This window comes from Drosophila ananassae, chromosome 2R, assembly GCF_017639315.1.
Source record: "Drosophila ananassae strain 14024-0371.13 chromosome 2R, ASM1763931v2, whole genome shotgun sequence".
NCBI lineage: Eukaryota > Metazoa > Arthropoda > Insecta > Diptera > Drosophilidae > Drosophila > Drosophila ananassae.
In genome coordinates this window covers 15,050,883-15,070,295 of record NC_057928.1, presented here as the reverse complement: position 1 = coordinate 15,070,295, position 19,413 = coordinate 15,050,883, and the positions used below count along the sequence as shown (strand labels likewise).

Below are 19,413 nucleotides of genomic sequence, written 5' to 3'. Positions count from 1 at the left end.
TTTTCTACTCCCCCAATGATTGCACGAATCGCCCTGTGGCGGTTAGGGTTTTCTTGGGTTTTGGGTTTAAATGTTATCGATAACGCTTTGGCGCCAAAAAGCTTTTTAAATCTTTCGAAGGTTTTAGTTTAAAAGTTATATTTATTATTCTTAAAATTAAACCAGAAAAGGGACTATTTTTTGATACTTATAAATAATAAGTTTCGAATAAAAAGAGTTATTTAAAACTGTAATACGTGGCGTATGAGTAATTTATTTTAAATGAGATATTTATAGATCTATTTTAAACTCTTTAAATATAAGCTAGTAATAGCCAAATTGAAAAACAGCTGATTTAAAATCAGGAGCTCCTTGCTGCTCCTTTCTCTGCATCCTAATTTTGCCAACTTATTCCTCTCAGCGGGGCTTAAAATGAGAGCCACGGCCAGATGTGATTCCACCACCGAAGAAGCAGCATCGTCTTCGTCCACGCATCGTCCTTTACCGTTATTGGTGCCGCTGGTAACGGTATCTGGCCGTTTGGTTCGGTTCCGTTCAGTTCGCAGTTCGCACGGGTCACAGACGGGCCGAGTTTTAATTGGCACGGCGATTTTTGTAGCGTGGACTAGACAGCCCACTAGCCCACAGATATCTGACATGGGAGTGTGTATAAACGGCCAAGTGCAAGACGTGGATTAATGTAAACCAACCCAGCAAAGTCGCAATTAAAATTGCATTAAAATTTTAAAGAATTGTATTGTGTGTGTGACGTGAGAGTGGTGTGGATTTGCAATACTGCAAATTGGTAAAAAAGTTAAATGATTAAAGTGCCCAAGTTTGATGATTAAAGCTCAAACTTTTAATTCGTGGGCGATTACAATGTTTCGGTAATTGGCACTGGAGGAGCAAGGAGCAAGGAGCAAGGAGCCCACAAAAGGTATAAAGCTTGGCTGAAAATTAAATCAAACTTTGATTTCCCGCTGATTGGTCGTCTGGGGGGCGACTGGGGTGGCGGCCAATATTGTTTTTGTTGTGCGGGTCCGTACACTCCTGACAAGGAATCATAGACGAACCTACATCTGTGTATTCATTTTACATACAAGGTATACTATAGTCCCGACTCCGGAGTACATGGCTGTGTGTATGTATATATTAGGGGCATGTCGGAGCATTTCCTGCCCCTGTCACAGTTGTTGTTATGTTTTCTCTATGCTGCTACTCTGCAGGACACTCCCACCCCCACCCAGCCAGTCATCAAAAAGTCAACAAAAACAATTTGAATTATGTATGTGGAGAGATATAGAAGGAACTGAAGAAAGTAGGCAGAGAAAATTAAATTTTTTACTCATAATATAAATTATTAATTTAATTTAATAAAAATCTATACGATTATTATTTTTATTAAACATATTGTTATTTTTTATAAAGATTTCTTTAATAAATATTCATAAATCTATTATATTGTTTTTTAATTTTTATACTAATAAAATTTGTGTTTAAAACCCCTAACATTTTTCGTCCTTTTGAATAGTACGTAACTTTGATTTCCGACAAAATGGAATATACCTCATCCAGCTGACTTAAGCTACACTGAAAGTCGGCCACTTGAAAGCAAATATACAGCTATAAAGTCGCTGAAAATAGGGAAAAACTTTTATTACCCCAGTGCAGGACACCCGCCAAGGGAAACGGAAAGTGCTAAAATATATTGCATATATGCATTTGTGTCGGTGTGTCCGTGTGTCCGTTTGTGTGTGTGTACGTGATTTGTGGTCGCTGTGTGTAACCTACATTTAAAACGGCATCGGCGACACATAAGAAGCCAAAAGCCGTGGCCGAATCCCAACTAGGTAGACTGTAGAGGGGGCATGTGAGAGGGGGGTTAGATTCGCCTTTATCAGTGCCAAAAAGCAGAAACACAGAAACACACACACACGTACCTTTAAATACACCAACACGTGCATGTTTCGCATAGTCCTATGTACCGCTAGTCCTATCAACCACTCTCTGGGGGCCGGCGCACCGCTTTCGTGAGAGTGAGAGTTAGCGGGTAAACGAGCGAGAGAGAGAGCAAGTTGTGACGATGTTAGTTCCTTTCGATACCGTTACTGTAACACTGCCCTCCCCCCTATTTCTTTCTTTTGACCTCCTCCCGCCCGCCCTTGCTTCGCCCTTCGGCCATACAAATGCATCCAGAATTGCGTTCATTCACATCGCCGCTGCAGTAGTGTGCACTCGGAAAATATCAAGTACTCTGTTCGCAAATCACTCACGAACAATCCAATATTTTGATAGCCATAATGCTAGGTGAGTGCCGTTGGGAGAATGCTAATATGCATGCTATAAGGAAGTACTTGATCCTATTCGAAAATAGTGTAATTTGCGGAACGCAGCGCAAAGCTCATTAAAATGGTGATTGGATTATAAAAGGATTACACTCGAAGTAATAATGGGTGGGTAAATGGGTTTTCCAAGTCATTAATTTTTAATTAGTTTTTGCGACAAAAAAATATACTCTTAAAAGTAGGCAACTAAAATTTTAAGTGGTTTGTTTTTCATTTAAAATAATAAAATGTTTGTGAATTTTATTTGTCTCAGTGTAGTGTCCACTAAGCCGCTACCATCTATCCGTCTCAGTCCCCCTGCCAAAGCCAATGCGGAACCCTTGTTATTGGACTTGCGTTTCCGTTATTCCAGTTTACGGCTCAGCCGGTGGAAATTTATATGCAAAGTGCTGGGCAAAAATTGCATTATGTACATTTAATGGTTCGCCGAGACATAAAAATATCTCGCACTTACATAAATTGCTCTGCTCTTTGCTATTTACATCCTTTTGCCTCCCATCCCTTTTCCACACTTACTTACCGAAAAGTTTCCGCTTTTAAACGTGCCAGTAATTACATAAACACTCTCCTTACCCCCCCACCTGTCCGGATTGAAAAATATGCAGGTATTTCTGTTTGTCGACTAAAATGCCTGGTATAAGAAAATTTCTTTTGAGTGCGGAAACTTTTAGTTTCTCTCTACTTCAGCCCGAGAAGAATAGAAATAAATTGCTGTAAAGGAAATGCAAATTGTTTTCCAAATTATGCAGCCCACAAGGAAAACTTTATAGAATTATTTGACAGATGGAGAAGTGGTTGCTGCTTCATTAAAGTGAATAATTAAATAAAGTTATGAACAACTTAACTTTAATTGCAGTTTAGCTGTTTTGAAGTGAAGAGAGCAGTGGCTTACATGGCGTATGATTGATATTAATCATACGCCACGTGGGACCAACTATGAATGGTGTTTCTATGCCTTTCATTGTTTTATGCAAAATTTTGATGAAAATTGGGATTATTTAAGTGAAATCCACTGTAATAATTTGTTTAGCGTCACAAAATCATTAAATATGAATCTAGATTGTGGCACAATCTTTCCACACTCGAAGCTTTCATTGAAAACATGTAAATGTCTTCGAATCTGATGATGTGCTCATCAACGTCAGCGGCCACACCTACAATCTGCATATACTATCTGGCACTTGCCTCATCGTAAGTACTAACAAGACCAACACCACCAACAGACCGCCATCATCCACGTCGTTATCATGCTCATAGCCAAACACATCTTTCCATTATTATTTCTTTTGCTTGTCGGCGCCCAGCTACTGCCCCAGCTACTGCTCCTGCTCCTGCTCCGACCCACTTCATATAGCACTTCTGGCTATTTTTATGCCATTTCTGCATTGTTCATTGTTTAGCGCACATTATCACATTATCCTCTTAAGGCATCACCAGCAGAAATTACAGCAGCCACAGCCACCTCCTCCTGTTTTCCATTCTGATCCCAGATCCATTTTTCCGTCAGCCCACGGCATGCATTTGTGTATGTAAGGATGGCAGGATATCATGGTTAAGACTTTTTGGGTTACCTGTTAAGGATATTCTTTTTACTTACTAATAAGAAATACTCTAAAATATATAACACGAAGATCGAGCTATAGAACTATATAGGCCTACAAAGACTTATAATTTCTATCTTAAAAGGACTTGCTCCCCATGACCTTATGTACCCCATTTGATCCTGGGAATTGCTGCCATGAGTTAGCAATGAAAAACTAAAACGATGATTCAGATTGCTGCCACACTTGCCTCACTAAGCTGCCGCAGCGGGTGGTATGAGAGTATGGGTGTGTGGCAGGCTGGTATCTCTCTCTCGGGCTTACAAACACTTGGATGCGAAGTGGCTTTTATGTGAGGCATGCTGCACTAGATACACGGGATTTTAGTTGGCAATGCCACTGTCAGGATACTGGCTTTGAATTTGAAAACAAAGGATCCATTGCGGCAGTCGATGGCGTTCTCTTGCTATCCCTTCTATATGCCCCCCATTGTTTTCATTAAACAATTGTCGCCCCGCCTGTGCACATCAGTAATTAAGTGTCTCTGTGCATTTATCCGACTATGTTTGTATGTCGAAAGGAACGTAATTATTATTTATAGATTCTATTGGCGTTTATTTAAGTAGAAACAGAAAAGGACCAGAGTATCGGAACAGAATGAATATGTTAATGTGAAACACACGCTCTTGAGTAAATGTTGTCCTACTTAGTCCTGTTTGTTATCCAGTGACCTGACATTAATCATCTTTGACAAATAAAAGGGGATTGTATTTATTCACTAAAAATTTCTAACATCTGCTGGTGGAAATCATCTGTGTTTAACTAGTTAGTTACTCATCTTTACCTAAATTATGAAATTTATGATAGATACCTTTTTTTAGGGGCATTTTATGATAATCCTTTTAAAAATACATAAATAGGGATATCAAAAGGGAATTTAGGCTTCCATATAGGAATGAATTTCTAAATAGTAACAATATAAGTCCAAAGCATTAAAATTAAGAGAAATTTTGTCAATTTTTTGCAAAGTACATATTTAATTTTCAATTCTTTAATTAAGTGCCAGAGTCTTAGAACACCTGTGTGTGTTCTATTTCTTTATACTTTATAGTATTGTATTTATTTAAAAAAGACAAATAAGAGGTAAATAAATAAAATAAAAATTCAGATACTCTCTTAATTTTTTATGTTAGAATCTTTTAGAAACAAACATGGATTCTCTTAGTTCTTTAAGACAATTCTAAGTGACTTTATTTTATTATTTATTTTTATTGCCCTTTTGGAAACTACATTTTACTGACATTATCGCGGATCATTAACGTAATCCTTTTGAACTGAATCCTTTCTATTATCCTGAACGCTTGCGCTTGTTGGTGGCGGTGTTGGCCTTCTTGGTTTGGGCCGCGTTTGTTTGCCTTTTCTTGGCTGCAGCTGCTGGGGTCCTTTTGGCCGCAGCCGTTTGCTTCTTGGCGGCTGGGGAGGCAGCTGCTTGACGACGTGCTGGAGCCGCTGTGGTGCGACGTCTTGGGGCAGCAGTGGTGCGGCGACGAAGCCGTTTTCCGCCGTTTCTCCTGCCATTCTTAGCCTTTTTCGCTCCCGATTTGGTGGATTTTGTTGGAGTAGTAGCATCGCTGGAATCATCCTCGGCTTCGCTGGAGGTTTCATAGTCATAATAGTCGGATTCATCGCCATCAGAATCACCTTCTCCAGAGTAGTCCTCGGAGGCATCGTCATTTGCCACGGTGGTTGCGGGGACAACGGCACTTGCCACGGTGGTTGCGGGGACAGCGGCGCTTGCCTCTGTGGTTGTGGCAGCTACAGATCCAGCTTCAGTGGTGTCATCGTCGTAGTAATAGTCATCGTCGTACTCATCCGAATCGTATTCCGAATCAGCATCATCACCAGCCACGGCGACAATTACAAAAGCCAATGCCAGCACCCAAAGGACCTTCATTTTAATTCAGACTTCAGGTTTAATAGACTACTGAATAGAAATGAGAGTAATTCGGAGTATTTATAGCTTTTTTCGGCATCAAAAAGTGAGAAGAATAAATTAACTTTTTTGTTTGAGTATTTATTTATTTGTGAAGTAAATATTTGGTTAGTAATTTTATAATTTCATGCCAGAGGTATAGAACACCTGTGTGTGCTATTTATTGTCTCTTTTTGGCCATCTCAGTATTACAAAATAAATACAACGAAAGCAGTTCAACATAAAAGTATAAATCTTGAGATATTAATCGCTTCCTGGTAGAAATATTCTTGTAAACAATTTTAAAAATGATTGGAAACAGAGTTCCACCATTTAGAATTATTCTAGTCACATTTTATGGAATACTTTTGGGGGCATTTTGGGTTAATAACATTATCTTTGCAGGCTTCATTGCAGACTTTATTTAATAAGCCGTTTCTTAATAATTAAATATGAGATTGTTTAAAAATAAACGTTTCTTCACCTACAAAAATATTCAGAAACTTGCAAAAATTGTTTCACATTTAAATACGTTTTTAAAATGCTGGTAATACACGAGTATTATGGCACGCAGTGCTTAAATTATTTATGATTATTTTAATAGAAGCTCAAATTTATATGTTTGACCCGTTTTCCGTGCAATTTCAGATTGGGATAACGAGCCGAAGACCCACCCAGACCCAGATTTGAAAAGTTCGTGCCATAAATCCTAAACTTGCATGGAATTAATACCCAACTTGGAGCAGAGGCATTAGTGAGAGCAGTAGGCGGTGAGGAGGTGGAGAAGGAGGAGGAGGCGGGTGTGTGTTGCACATGCAACACACATTAGTGGGTCACTCGAAGATGATGACGCTGATGACCGCAACGGTAGGAACGGCAGAAACTGCAGGAACGACCACAATTTTGCAGCAGCTAACGAAAATTATATAAAATTATCATGCAGGGCAGGCAGCTGGCAGGCTTGCCACTTGACAGCGGCAGGCGGGACAAGGCCTCTAAACACTACTACCAGCAGTACTACCACCAGCACCAGCAGCAGAAAAATCAAAATCAAAACCAAAGGCAACGGCAAAGGCAAGAACGGGTCGCATGACGTATACGTAATGTGCACCGGGAGTCGGCCAATTTGTCCAAAACAGCCACTGAACCACTCAACCACTCTGCCGCTGAGCAAACGGAAGTGTACACAGAAACTCGAGCCAAAAACCAACGAGACAAAACTGGAACTGCTGGGAACTGCTACTGCTGCTAGGAAAGTTTGTGGCCAAATGGCGAAAGTTGTTAAACAATTGCGAGTCTGTTGAGAAGCCGGTGCGAAAATGACAGAATGGCGAAGTTAACGTTGCCCTTTCTACTGCAGCGACTGCAGCTGATGGCGCTGCAACTGATGCCCCAAAATCAACAGCAACCACAACACCAACCAAACACCAACCAACAAAAGGCCGAACCTGAGCACGCCCAGAAGCAGCACGGCTGCCAGTTGATGGTCATGCAGCTGGGTCAGGTCATGCTCCTCTACGGCTGCCTCCTGCTGCTCCACGCCTCCGTCTCGGTCTCCGTATCTGCCACGGCTTCGGCTTCGGATTTGGGAACTGTGGTTATGCCCGCGATGGTAAACCTTTCATCGGCTAAGCATTTGGGATACGAACAGGGCCAAAAGCTGCGGGAGAACCTGGTGGAGAAACGTGCTTGGAAACGTGAAGCTGCCAATGTGCCTGAAGATGACTACGATGCCAGTTATCCGGATGAAGTCGATGATTTGGAGGCCTTGCTTAATAATAAGTCGGGTGAGTTTTTGGGATTTAAAGTTCCCAACAAACAAGTTTCAAAAAATATTATTAACGGCAACATGGCGTATGAGTGATATTTAGTTGACCTATTTTTTGCAACTTGCCCATCCGGAAGGGGCTTCTATTTTATATTCTATAGAAAAAAGGTAACAAAAATATACCTATTGAATGCAAATTTCATTTTAGCTTTTAAATTTTCTCTAATCCCATCTGTTCTACCTTTTATCCACTTTTAAAAATTAATATTTTTGGTTGCTGTGGAAAAATATATAAAAATTTTGTTGATAATACTCTTGGTGAGAGTTTCGCATCGCATCGACCTTTTGCGGTGTCCTCCTCCTCCTGCTCCTCTGAGATCATGGAAGCCATAAATTGCACAACATCCACTGGCCATGCTGGTCCTCGTTCAGTCGTCCAGTCGTCCACGTCCTCATCCTTGTTGTTGTTTAACTTTTATTTTTGGCACTCGCCGTCCACCTGGCACTGCATCTGCCGCAAATGCAGCTGCACTTGGCTGCTGTGCGATATGATTCATGGTTCATCCATTTTATTATGGCCATGATGCGGGAATTACAAAATACCACAAGGCAACGGCTCCGTGCCTTCTCTGTAATAGATGGTGGTGTTGGTTGGTGCACAGAACCAGGTCCTGTTCGTGGCTCAGTGGCAGCGGATATTATTGGATTTTAATGGAATTGCATTGCATGTTTGGGCAACAAATGAGCTGATTTAATTTGCACAAAAATGCAAATTCCAAATACCAAATAAACAAATAAATAGATTGCCAAAATTGCAAATAATATCTGCTGATATATTTTGGAAAACTGACTGGATGGCTGGCTAATAACCTTACATAACCAATTCGTTTAAGGACAAATTCAACCCAAAAGCTCAACGAGCTCTAATTTATTGGGGACTTGAACATTTTAATTGCCTTACATTCTCACTTGCCGGGCTTAATTTCTCATGCAAATTTCTCATGGCGCATTGCAGCAAAGGGTAAATACATTGGAGCTCCGTGCAACGAGTTGAAATGTGACGTCAAGTTGCTGCATGTGTCCTGCGACAAGGAGACCCACACCTGCACCTGTGAGCGCAACTATCCCGTGCAGCTAGGACTGATTAAGGGTTGCGCCAAACGTAAGTACATTTCTCTTAAATTATACATTCAATTTGAATAGAATTTTGGTTATTTTTTAGCTAAAAAACTAGGCGATCAGTGTTTCTACGATGAGACGTGCATCTACAACGACGAGAACTCCCTTTGTGTTCAGGTGCGTCACAATGCGATGTGCCAGTGCGTCAGTGGCTTCCACTCGGTCAGTTATGTGAAGCCAACGCGACGCGTCTTTTGTACGCCAGGTGAGGCCAAGGATATCTCTTTAAATTCAATATCCTTCCAAGGGGATTATCACTTCTTACAAACCCTTTTTGATTTGTTTTTTTCCTTGTTATTTTCATAATAAATGGAAATCCTTCAGGATTATATATATTTCTTCTGCCTCTAATCCTTTACAGACCTCAGTGAATTGAGCTCGGATTTGCCCACTCTGCTGGGTGTATCCACGGGAATTGCTGTCCTGGCAGGACTAATCTGCATGGTGTTGCATCTGTTTAGCAAAACAAAGTATCCGCGGAGTCGAAACTACGGAGATGCCAGCATTGCACCGCCCATTCTCTACTCCAGCGATACGGGTAAGAGGAGGAGTCTCTATCTTGTACTTATTCCTATTATTATAAGGATTTCTCTCTTTCTATAAAAGTTTTCTAAGCTTAAATCTTATATCTCTTAATCTTACTTTTAGGGATACCGCTCACCGTTCACTCGGCGCGTCCGTCTTCGCGGTCCAGCATTCGGTCGACGGGATCCATCGGCTCCTATGGCCACGGGCGGCGAGCTTCGTCCGGCGGACTGGGTGGAGGAGCGGCCGGAGGTGGGGCTGGAGTCGGCGGCGGAGGAGCAGGTAGCGTCGCAGGAGCCGGCGGTGGCTCGAAGGGCATCCTCGTGTCGACGTCTCGTACAGGTGCGGCTAGATCGGCCGCCATATTGCTCATATCGTGTCACATAGCGGCCGTGTCCAAACAGAATTCGCGTGCCTCGTCTCGGCATACATCCGGAGCTGGATGCAGTCAGCATTCCCGGGACGATCTCGACGAGAATGGCAGTGGCGGTGGCGGTGGCGGTATCGGGGGTGGCGGCGGAAGCGGGAGCGGGTGCCGCAGCTGCGAGAGCACTATCTCAATGAACCGCCACCTGCAGAAGCAACTTAACCACCAGCGGTACCTGCTCAGCTTCGAGCTGTCGCCGGGACGGTCGAAGAATCAGGATAGATTTAGGACCCTGTTGGGCATGAATGGCATTGATAATAGTGGTAGCCATGAGGATGAGGAGGACGATGAGTACGGTCCTCCACCGCATAGCACAGAACCCAGCAGCACAGTCCCTCATGCACATGCCCGTCTGGGTGGTGGTGGTGTTGGCTATGTCGGTGTGGTTGGTGGCGGTGGTTATGGCGTCGGCGATGCTGACACCATTGGCGGCGACTCCAGCGGCTGCTATGCCACTGGCGCCGAGCTGCAGCATCTGCAAATTGGCGCACTGCCCACGCCGGCGAGTGAAACGCCCCGATTTGCGGTAAATCAACTCAATCATCCAACTCAGTCGCCGAGACCTCATCACCTCTCATCCACCACGTCCATTTTCTCATCCAGCATCCATTGTTCAAGAGTGTTGCCTGGTCATCTGCATCCACATTCGCATCCTCCTCGATGTCTTCACTCGAAGCAAAGAAACAGTGACACTACCCACAGTGACAGAACAGAAATAACATTTTATGCTAATCCTAATTGTTCCGTTATTGCATCCATTCTTGTTTAAGGCAAATGTCATAAAGTCCTTTATAGTTTAGAGTTTCTTTTGGATTTTTTATTATTTATTTTAATAAAATTATAGGTTTGATTATAGATCTCTATAATCTTAACTCTAATCTTAAAATCTGAAAAATATTTTTATTTTTGAAAAAAAGAATATTATTTCTCTATTCTGATTGTTCTGAAATATTGATTTAATATTTAAATCTAGTATTTAATATTTTATTTTTATTATATATGTATACTTTTATGTATTATATTATTGTATTTTATTAAATTACCTTTTTATGGTTTGATTATTTTGAGTTAGAAAGTATTTCTTAATTATATAATTGAAAATATTTCTTATATGTATATCCTTCAAGAAGCTCTGTTTTTAATATCCTTATTTAGTATTTAATATCCTTTTCATTCCCAACTAAATCAATAACCAAGAACCCCTCCTCTAAGACATCTAAAATTCTTTATCTAAAATTTCTTCATGCATATATGCGATGTATGATAGAACTTCTTCAGTATCCAGTTACCTCATTGCATAAATATCAGTGGATGGACACTCATTACAAACTCGTAAATTAGGCTCTTCATTCATTCTCGAATTAATTGTGTTTGTTCACTGTGAGACATTTGATTTCTGTACATTATTGGCGTTGGTAGACCCCCATCTCCTCTGCTTGTATACATAGTACTACATTGAGATTTATTTCTAGTTGAAGACAACAGACCACAGAACTGAATTTTGTGTTTACTTTTGATGATCGATGTTAAATGTGCTTCCGAGCTCCCTTTGTTTCCAGTTACCAAATTGTTCAATTGTTTTTACTTACCCACACACACCCACAACACACACCACAAACATACCAATACAGCTACACACATAAACACACAAGCACCAAGAGCAAAATAAATAAATAAATAAATAAATATGGAGAGTGATTAAATGACAATTCAACAGAGAATTCCAGAAATGCCTGAAATGAAATGTAAGACCCGCAGATAAAGATTTCGACAAGATGATATTGAAGCAATATGGCGGTTACTATGTCCATAGGAAATCGTATTTTTCCAACTTTTTCCAACACACCCCCACACAATATTCTTAGCCGTACACCGATTTTTTTAAGCAAATATATAATATAATATTCAAAAAACTCCAAAAAAAAATTTGACAAGCACACAGGAATCCCACTAACCCACATAATTGAAAATGCATGCATCCTGGCAGCTGGCTAAGGACACTTGTCTGCTGGCAGGATTCTCCGAGCCACTCAACCATACGGCTGACCTTTGCCTGAACTTATTTGGATGAGTCCCCAAAGTTTTCACAAACACACTAACACCTCCCACCCCCCACACACACACCCTGGACACACACACACAAATACGAATCGATAAACAATATGAAAATTTTCCTTCTCTATATACATATATATATGTCTATATAGTATGTATGTTAACCCCGCAACTTTATATGTGAATGTCCTTTGCTTCTTCTTCTTCTTCATCTACTTTTCTTCTTCCTCCTCCTCTTCTTCTTCTTCTTCTTATGAGCCTTGAATTTTTAAAGTTGAAATAGCAAACAAACTTTGCCTGTTTGAAACTCATGTTTATCTGCTTTTCCTCCAAAAATAAAAGGGTACTATCTTTTAAGGCATTTGGGGGGACAGCTTTTCCTGTTTTGTAAATATAATTTAGAAATTAGACCTCAGGCTTTAGGGAGCAGGTCAAGTAGTTGAACAACAATAGAATTTGGAAATTAGACTTAAGCCTTCAGGGAGAAGGTCAAGTAGTTGAACAACAGGGCGTATGAGTAACGTTATTCATAAAGTTTGAAAATCTTTTAAAATAATAATAAATTTGAGAGATTTAGATATCCATCAGCATCCTTTTTGAGAAAATCAGTTTTGAAATAAACTTTAATCGAAATTACTTTTAAGGAGAGGTTCTTCTACATTTTTTCAAAAAAGTGATAATAGTTTTTTCCTTTAAATAACTTAGGATTAAGGAAATTAGGAATCAAATTTTTCACTCCACTAGGTAATTTGGTTTGTAATGAAATTTTTGATAGTTAGTTAGTTTGTTTTGATGGCGATTTTTCGAAAATGAATATAAGAATTCAATTTGGTTCTATTCTTAAGAACTTCTTTATAAATTCTGCCATAAAAATATATATTATTCTTTTTAAAAGAAAGCCTTTTAAATTTAATGTCTATTTAAAAAACAAAAATACTAAAGATCAGAATAGGAAATATTTTCAGTAAAGCTGTAAATCTTAAAAAGCTTCTATTTTTTATAAATCTGTTTGCACTCGCTTTATACTATACTTTCCAATAAGAACGCTTTGGATTGAACTTTCGCTGTGGCTTTGCATCTCTGCTCCTCCGCTCCTTCATGTACAACTCTTACTATTTTACTCTGACACGCCGTTTACTCCAACAAACTGCTTTTAATACATATTTGATTTGAATACAGCAACCCCATATCCTAGAAATACATAAAGATGTTCTTGGTGCTGACTCTCCTGGTGTTGTCTCTTCCACTTCTGAATTGCAGGTTCTCGAAGACCAAGTCTAGCATCGGTCCACAGTACGAGCTCCTCGGTGCGCAGTTACAGTATGATGCGCTTCGAGAAGGAGGTCCAGCAGAAGGAGATCCGGCAGGAGATGAAGTTGCGCCTGGCGCGGCTCCAGCAGCAGCAGCATCTCACCCAGAACAAGCCGCAGATCATAATTGGGGAGGCACTGCTCCAGCATGGCGCCCTCAGTCGCGTCACCATGGCCACGCCCAGTCCCCTAACGCCCAACTCGCTGGACGAGCTGCTGCCATCGCTGGATGAGAATCAGGAGGTGAGTTATGGCACCGGATGATAAATGCCGGCTATAATTCACACGAGGGAAAAATTAATGGGAACTAACACATGGGATTCGTTGAAAGATTTTCAACCTCTCTGTAATATATATACTATTTTATATTCTAGTATCCCCCCAGGCTGGAGACTACATTCAAGCAGCTAGTACAGCCTCAGATAACGGGGGCAGGATCCACTGGATCTCCGGGAGCTGTTCTGCGAGGTAGTGCCGCCCAGTCGAACTGCTCCCCCGCTAGCACGAACGGATACCACGGTCCCTGCAGCTCCTCGACTGAGGCCCTCTAAAATAAATGCTAAAGTTAGGCCCGAGTTGTAATTAGTTTGTAAGTTAATCGAAGATTTCTCATTTAATTTGCAAACTAGGAAATGGGCGGTAATTGCTAATTAAATTGAATGCAAATTGAACGGTGAACGTGAAACGTGTGTGTGCTAATTAGTCTAGGGTCTAGACTATAGATTATGTGTAACATAGTAAGTAGCCCCAAAAAATAGGCGTAAATATTAGGGCGTAAGTCTTAGGAAAAATTCACATACGAGTTCTCAAAATAGGAAGCCTTTTGTGTGTATCATATTGCGGTAGGGAGCTCTAGTTAATCGAAACATTTTATACGTGTGTGTGTATTGTCATACAGTTTTTTGTAGAAGTTATACAAGCGATAATTCCAATAAAAAATAAACCTAAATGATAATAAATGATTGATAAATAATGAGAGCCAAGTGAGGGGGAATAAGTATAAGTTAAGCCTTTGAGTCCGTAAGCTTGGCTTTTCACTTAGATCGAGATGAATTGATTAGAGTAACTTAGTCTACAGTTTATCGTTAGTATGAGATAGTACTGATATAATATACACAAGATGAATTTATATATATGGAAAATCGGTTTATACAACAGTAGTTTCTTCTATGGGGATATATGCCAGTTCGTTCTAGATAAAAAATCAATAATTATGCTAAACCATCGCCACGTTCGAAGATCAAAAGATATGTATGGGTAGTCTAAGTCCCCTAGAAGGAGAAATAATTATGTTTACTTTTAGGAATAATTATGGAAATGTTAGTCAATTTTAGTTTACGATTTACGAATTTTTCTACAGAGGCGTTTCAACCGAAAACAATAATCGAATAGGCGTAGCTGAAATTGTAAATTACTAATCCCCGCGATTGTAACATAATTTAATATTTGATACCAAGGTTGTTGATCGTAGTGTTGATGTTCTATCTACCGTACCTTGTTTGGTTCCATAATTTGTTGTATCCTATCTACTACTGATCCGTTCTATATAGAGTATGAGCGTTATGTAAAACACAAACCTACACACCTATACAAAGCCATATGCATAACTCTATGTATATTTGTACTTAACTAAGCTACTATATGGTACATCCGACGAGTAGGCACATATCTGAAGTTCAGTGTTGGTTGATATTGGGAGTAAATACAAATAAATGCAATTTTGTGTTTTGAAAAAGTGATGTTTTTGATTTAATTACAATATATAAATTATTTCAGATTTAGAGACAGTAGTCTCCTATCTTTAAAACCCTATCACCCCATGAAATATTCTTTCGTTCTTACTCTGAAAAATTCACTCCCAAAATATATAATTTAATATTAATTTTCTGGTCTTTATATTTCTGCAATTTCTAGGCAAAACAAACAATTTTGAAATATAAAAATGTTGAATTCAATGTATGTATTGGATTCGATGTACTTTGGGGGCTTGTTGAACAAAATATTTGAAATCACGCGGTGGAGAAGCCTGGGAGGACCTAGTCCACTTCCTCTATGGTGGGTCCACCAGCACTAGAGTTTCCCGATTGCGCAGGCGGAGGCTGTTGCATGCCGGCGCTCTGGTACAACCTGGTCATGATGGGACTGCAGATGCGCTCCAACTCCTGCTGCTTGTGCTCGAACTCCTGCTTCTCCGCCAACTGGTTAGAGTCCAACCAGGATATGGTCTCGTTGCAGCGCTGAAGGATTGTCTCCCGGTCGGTGTCGCTGATACGCGTACGAAGCTGCTCATCGTCCAGGGTGGAGCGGAGATGGAAGCAATAGGACTCCAGCTGGTTCTTGGCATTGACCCGGTCCCGCTGCTCCTCGTCCGCCTGCCGATAGGACTCGGCGTCGTTCACCATCCGCTCGATGTCGTCCTTGGAGAGGCGACCCTTGTCGTTGGTAATCGTGATGCGGTTCTCCTTGCCCGTCGACTTCTCCAGAGCCGTCACATTGAGGATGCCATTGGCGTCGATGTCGAAGGTTACCTCCACCTGGGGCACACCCCGCGGAGCCGGCGGTATGGCCGTTAGCTCGAACTTTCCCAGGATGTTGTTGTCCCGCGTCATGGCCCGCTCGCCTTCGAACACCTGGATGAGCACGCCCGGCTGGTTGTCCGCGTAGGTGGTGAAGATCTGGGTCTGCTTGGTGGGTATGGTGGTATTCCGCTTGATCAGCGTCGTCATAACCCCGCCGGCAGTCTCAATGCCCAAGGATAGGGGAGTGACATCCAGCAGGAGCAGGTCCTGCACGGCCTCCGACTTGTCGCCATGAAGAATAGCTGCTTGGACGGCAGCTCCGTAGGCCACAGCCTCGTCCGGGTTGATGGACTTGTTCAGCTCCTTGCCGTTGAAGAAATCCTGCAGCAGGCGCTGCACTTTGGGGATCCGAGTTGACCCTCCCACGAGCACGATGTCGTGGATCTGGCCCTTGTCCATTTTGGCATCCCGCAGGGCCTTCGCCACCGGATCCATCGTTCCCCGGAACAGGTCTCCGTTCAGTTCCTCGAACCGGGCCCGGGTCACCGAGGTGTAGAAGTCGACACCTTCGAACAGGGAGTCGATCTCGATGCTGGCCTGAGTGGAGGAGGAGAGTGTCCTTTTGGCCCGCTCGCAGGCCGTCCGCAGGCGTCTCAGGGCCCTCTTGTTCTGAGCCAGATCCCGCTTGTGCTTCCGCTGGAACTCCTGCACAAAATGAGTGACCAGTCGGTTGTCGAAGTCCTCCCCGCCAAGGTGGGTATCGCCGGCGGTGGCCTTGACCTCGAAGATGCCATCCTCGATGGTCAGCACGGAGACGTCGAAGGTGCCGCCACCCAGATCGAAAATCAGGACATTTCTTTCACTGGTGCCTTGCTTGTCCAATCCATAGGCTATCGCAGCTGCCGTCGGCTCATTGATGATCCGGAGCACATTCAGCCCGGCAATGGCACCCGCGTCCTTGGTGGCCTGGCGCTGGGAGTCGTTGAAGTAGGCGGGCACGGTCACCACCGCATCGGTCACAGTGCCACCCAGATAGGCCTCCGCCGTTTCACGCATCTTGGTCAGCACCATCGAAGAGACCTCCTCCGGATAGAAGCTCTTCCGCTCGCCCTTGTACTCCACCCGGATGCGCGGCTTCCCGTTCTCGGAGACAACCTCGAAGGGCCAGTGCTTCATGTCCGACTGGACGGTGGCATCGTCGAACCGGCGCCCAATCAACCGCTTGGCATCTGCAAGTCAGAATCACACCGGTCAGAATCCAATTGAAACACAATCTAGGAGCATTTGGACAACAGATTCGCTTTATTGGCTAACATTTACGGGTTATGTGGGTGTTTGGGGTGTATATCTGGCATTTGTAGCTGTGTGTGTGTTTTATGGGTTGACCTATCTGCTTTCTAGGCTATGGGGGACGTTATCTATGCAGCCCCGTAGACTGAAAATACAAAAAGAGAAAGAAGACTTCTATTAGATCTTCTCCAGAAATCTTCAGAAAGGAGGGGAATATGAGTATGTTTTGAAAAATAAAATGAAGAAATTTCAATATATTTTTATATTTATTCCATGTACGTTAAAATATTACAACTTTTAATTACAAATTGAAATACTATTCAATGCTATTCTAATAATAATGCCTAAGAGTTCGACTTTAAGGAAAATCACTCATACGACCCGTATATCCATACAATGAATGGATATAATTGAATTGAATTTCATAAATATATTACTTCAAAATTTCAATTATTAAGAACAATGAGTGATAGAAAAAATATATAAGACTTTATTTTCTTAAGGATAAAATATCCTTTAAAGGAATTAAATATTATTTATGTAATTTTAACATTATTCTAAAAATACTCAAGTTCCTCTCCTTTGACTGATAGAAGATTTTAAAATGAAAAGCATTCCTAAGCATTAAATTCTATGTATAAACACTGCTAATTTAAATGTAAATTTCCTCCTAATAATTTTGTTTTTATGAATCTAAATTATCTGTTAATATATTTTTCATTTTTATGCTTTATACACATCTTTCTAAACACTCCATCTTTCTAAAAATATACTTCATGTTTTTCTAGCCATCATATAGAATAAATATTAATCCTTTCAAAGAAAAAACATATAGAAAGTCCACATATTTCAGTGCCCTAGGAAATTCGCTAGAATATTCAGCAGCATTCCACAGCGAACACGAAAGATATTTTTTGTAAAAACAAATACCACTGACAGTCCATAACATAGGTTGCAGTGAGGCTTATTTTCATATATTTAGTCGCCACAAATGATGCCAATAAACATGGCAAACAGTTTCTGCTGGCAAGGAGGAGGTGGAGGTGGCCAGTGGGAGATGGTGGAGCCGCATCATCAACCTCACCCCAGGAGAGAAAGCCTCACCACTGGCAGAAAAGCAAACCAAATGAGCTGACACAACAAGTGGAAGTGTCACTACAAAAAAAATTACGGGGAGAATGTCAATGGATGAGGGGTGATCTCTGGCTAGGATATACACAGAAATAAATATTTATAATTAAAAAAAAATATGTTTAAGTCACTAAGCATTTTTAAGACTTTTTAACTCATTTAAGGCTTTAAGACCCTCTTTGAATGAGACTCTAATTCGTGTCTATTAAGTACTTCCTATAAAAAGTCCCCCTATTTCTCTCTGTGCATCAAAATGTGGCAGAGATGCAACTGCAGTTTGGCGCCAGCGAGTGAAAATTTCTTAAAATAAATGCAATGCGATATAATAAACAAAATGTGGGCGCAGTTCATTCATGAAAAGATTGCCAGTAATTGAACCAGATTGCTCACAAGGACCCCAGACAGAAACTAGGACAGTGAGAGGGACTAGTGGCTAGTGGCGACTCACCAAAGATCGTGTTGTTGGGATTCATGGCCACTTGGTTCTTGGCCGCATCACCGATCAGACGCTCCGTCTCCGTGAAAGCCACATAGCTGGGCGTGGTGCGGTTGCCCTGGTCGTTGGCGATGATCTCCACCTTGCCATGTTGGAAGACACCGACACACGAGTACGTGGTACCAAGATCAATGCCAACTGCTGGTAATTTGGGCATCTTTGCTGCGGCTTTAATTAGACCAAGACGATGATGCCGCCGCGATGCAGGGTGAGTGTGTGGTGTACGATCCAAGGCCCCCAGAGATCGAGAACGAGAATGAGAATGATACGAGACGAGGCGAAACGAAACGAATCGAAATCTAAATCGAAATTGAAATTAAAATCAATGTTGTGTAATCCTCACCACAATAATCCACAGAGCCGCCTCTGATGTCCTCGTCCTTTAGAAGGCGAACCGATACAGGTATAGGGATATGATCAGGAAGAGCAGTACGAAGGTCAAGACTCGGAAGAATTCGAGTGCCTTTTCTCTTTGCAGCTCCACAGCGTCTACCGTTTGTCCTCACGTTGCCACAATGAAAACCAATCTGAAAAATCTGAATCCTGCTAGATTGGGAGATGTTCGCGCCACGAGTGCCACCAGAAAACTGGCGGCATTACGAGAGCTGCCACACAGCCGATCCCTAGCCAGAAACGATCGATCTTCGACCACGACACTCGGACGACGGCAACATAACCAGCTGTGGTGCCAAAAGAGTCCCAGAAAATGGACACAGGGAGAGGATTTGGGGGGGCTATGGGACTCGGAGGTCTCACCTGGTCTAGTAACGACAATTACAGAACACAAGGCGATTGCTCTATGACCCTGTAATAGAAAATGAAACCCAAAAAAGTGATTTAAATGTGCATCTATTAACAACATTGTTTAGATTTGCT

The 19,413-nt window shown here is 41.7% G+C and overlaps 3 protein-coding genes across 9 annotated transcripts; 1 reads left to right on the top strand and 2 right to left on the bottom strand.

The window, feature by feature from the left end:
* Positions 1–398: 398 nt before the first annotated feature.
* Positions 399–14,845, top strand: LOC6493271. Of its 6 annotated transcripts, none has more exons than XM_032453919.2 (8): positions 401–916; positions 6,486–7,624; positions 8,621–8,767; positions 8,828–8,989; positions 9,146–9,322; positions 9,433–9,561; positions 13,052–13,344; positions 13,476–14,845. In XM_032453919.2, exons 2-8 carry the CDS (start codon positions 7,165–7,167, stop codon positions 13,650–13,652), a joined length of 1,545 nt encoding a protein of 514 aa, XP_032309810.1. In that variant the 5' UTR covers positions 401–916; positions 6,486–7,164; the 3' UTR covers positions 13,653–14,845. The 6 variants fall into 6 exon arrangements, with proteins under 6 accessions (XP_001957413.2, XP_032309807.1, XP_032309810.1 ...); XM_032453918.2 differs by having other exon boundaries at positions 9,433–9,591; XM_014908814.3 differs by having other exon boundaries at positions 9,433–9,651.
* On the bottom strand, positions 5,214–5,819 carry LOC6506688 (nucleolin). Its single transcript, XM_001957376.1, has one exon. It carries the CDS (start codon positions 5,817–5,819, stop codon positions 5,214–5,216), a length of 606 nt encoding a protein of 201 aa, XP_001957412.1.
* Positions 14,846–14,979: 134 nt separating the features above from the next.
* Positions 14,980–19,017, bottom strand: LOC6506687 (heat shock 70 kDa protein cognate 1). 2 transcript variants are annotated; one of them, XM_014909381.3, is made up of 3 exons: positions 18,881–19,017; positions 18,490–18,705; positions 14,980–16,849 (listed from the first exon to the last, which is right to left on the bottom strand). In XM_014909381.3, the coding sequence occupies exons 2-3, from the start codon at positions 18,692–18,694 to the stop codon at positions 15,138–15,140; spliced, it is 1,917 nt and encodes a 638-aa protein (XP_014764867.1). In that variant the 5' UTR covers positions 18,695–18,705; positions 18,881–19,017; the 3' UTR covers positions 14,980–15,137. The 2 variants fall into 2 exon arrangements, with proteins under 2 accessions (XP_014764867.1, XP_032309811.1); XM_032453920.2 differs by having other exon boundaries at positions 18,490–18,699.
* Between the last annotated feature and the right edge of the window lie 396 nt (positions 19,018–19,413).

Coding starts and splice junctions, on each gene's coding strand:
- LOC6506687 (XM_014909381.3), bottom strand. CDS start 18,694: ATGCCCAAATTACCAGCAGTTGGCATTGATCTTGGTACCACGTACTCG. Junction 16,850..18,489: donor TCCCAACAACACGATCTTTG/GTGAGTCGCCAC, acceptor TCTGACTTGCAG/ATGCCAAGCGGTTGATTGGG.
- LOC6493271 (XM_032453916.2), top strand. CDS start 7,165: ATGGCGAAGTTAACGTTGCCCTTTCTACTGCAGCGACTGCAGCTGATG. Junction 7,625..8,620: donor CTTGCTTAATAATAAGTCGG/GTGAGTTTTTGG, acceptor GGCGCATTGCAG/CAAAGGGTAAATACATTGGA. Junction 9,323..9,432: donor TCTCTACTCCAGCGATACGG/GTAAGAGGAGGA, acceptor TCTTACTTTTAG/GGATACCGCTCACCGTTCAC.
- LOC6506688 (XM_001957376.1), bottom strand. CDS start 5,819: ATGAAGGTCCTTTGGGTGCTGGCATTGGCTTTTGTAATTGTCGCCGTG.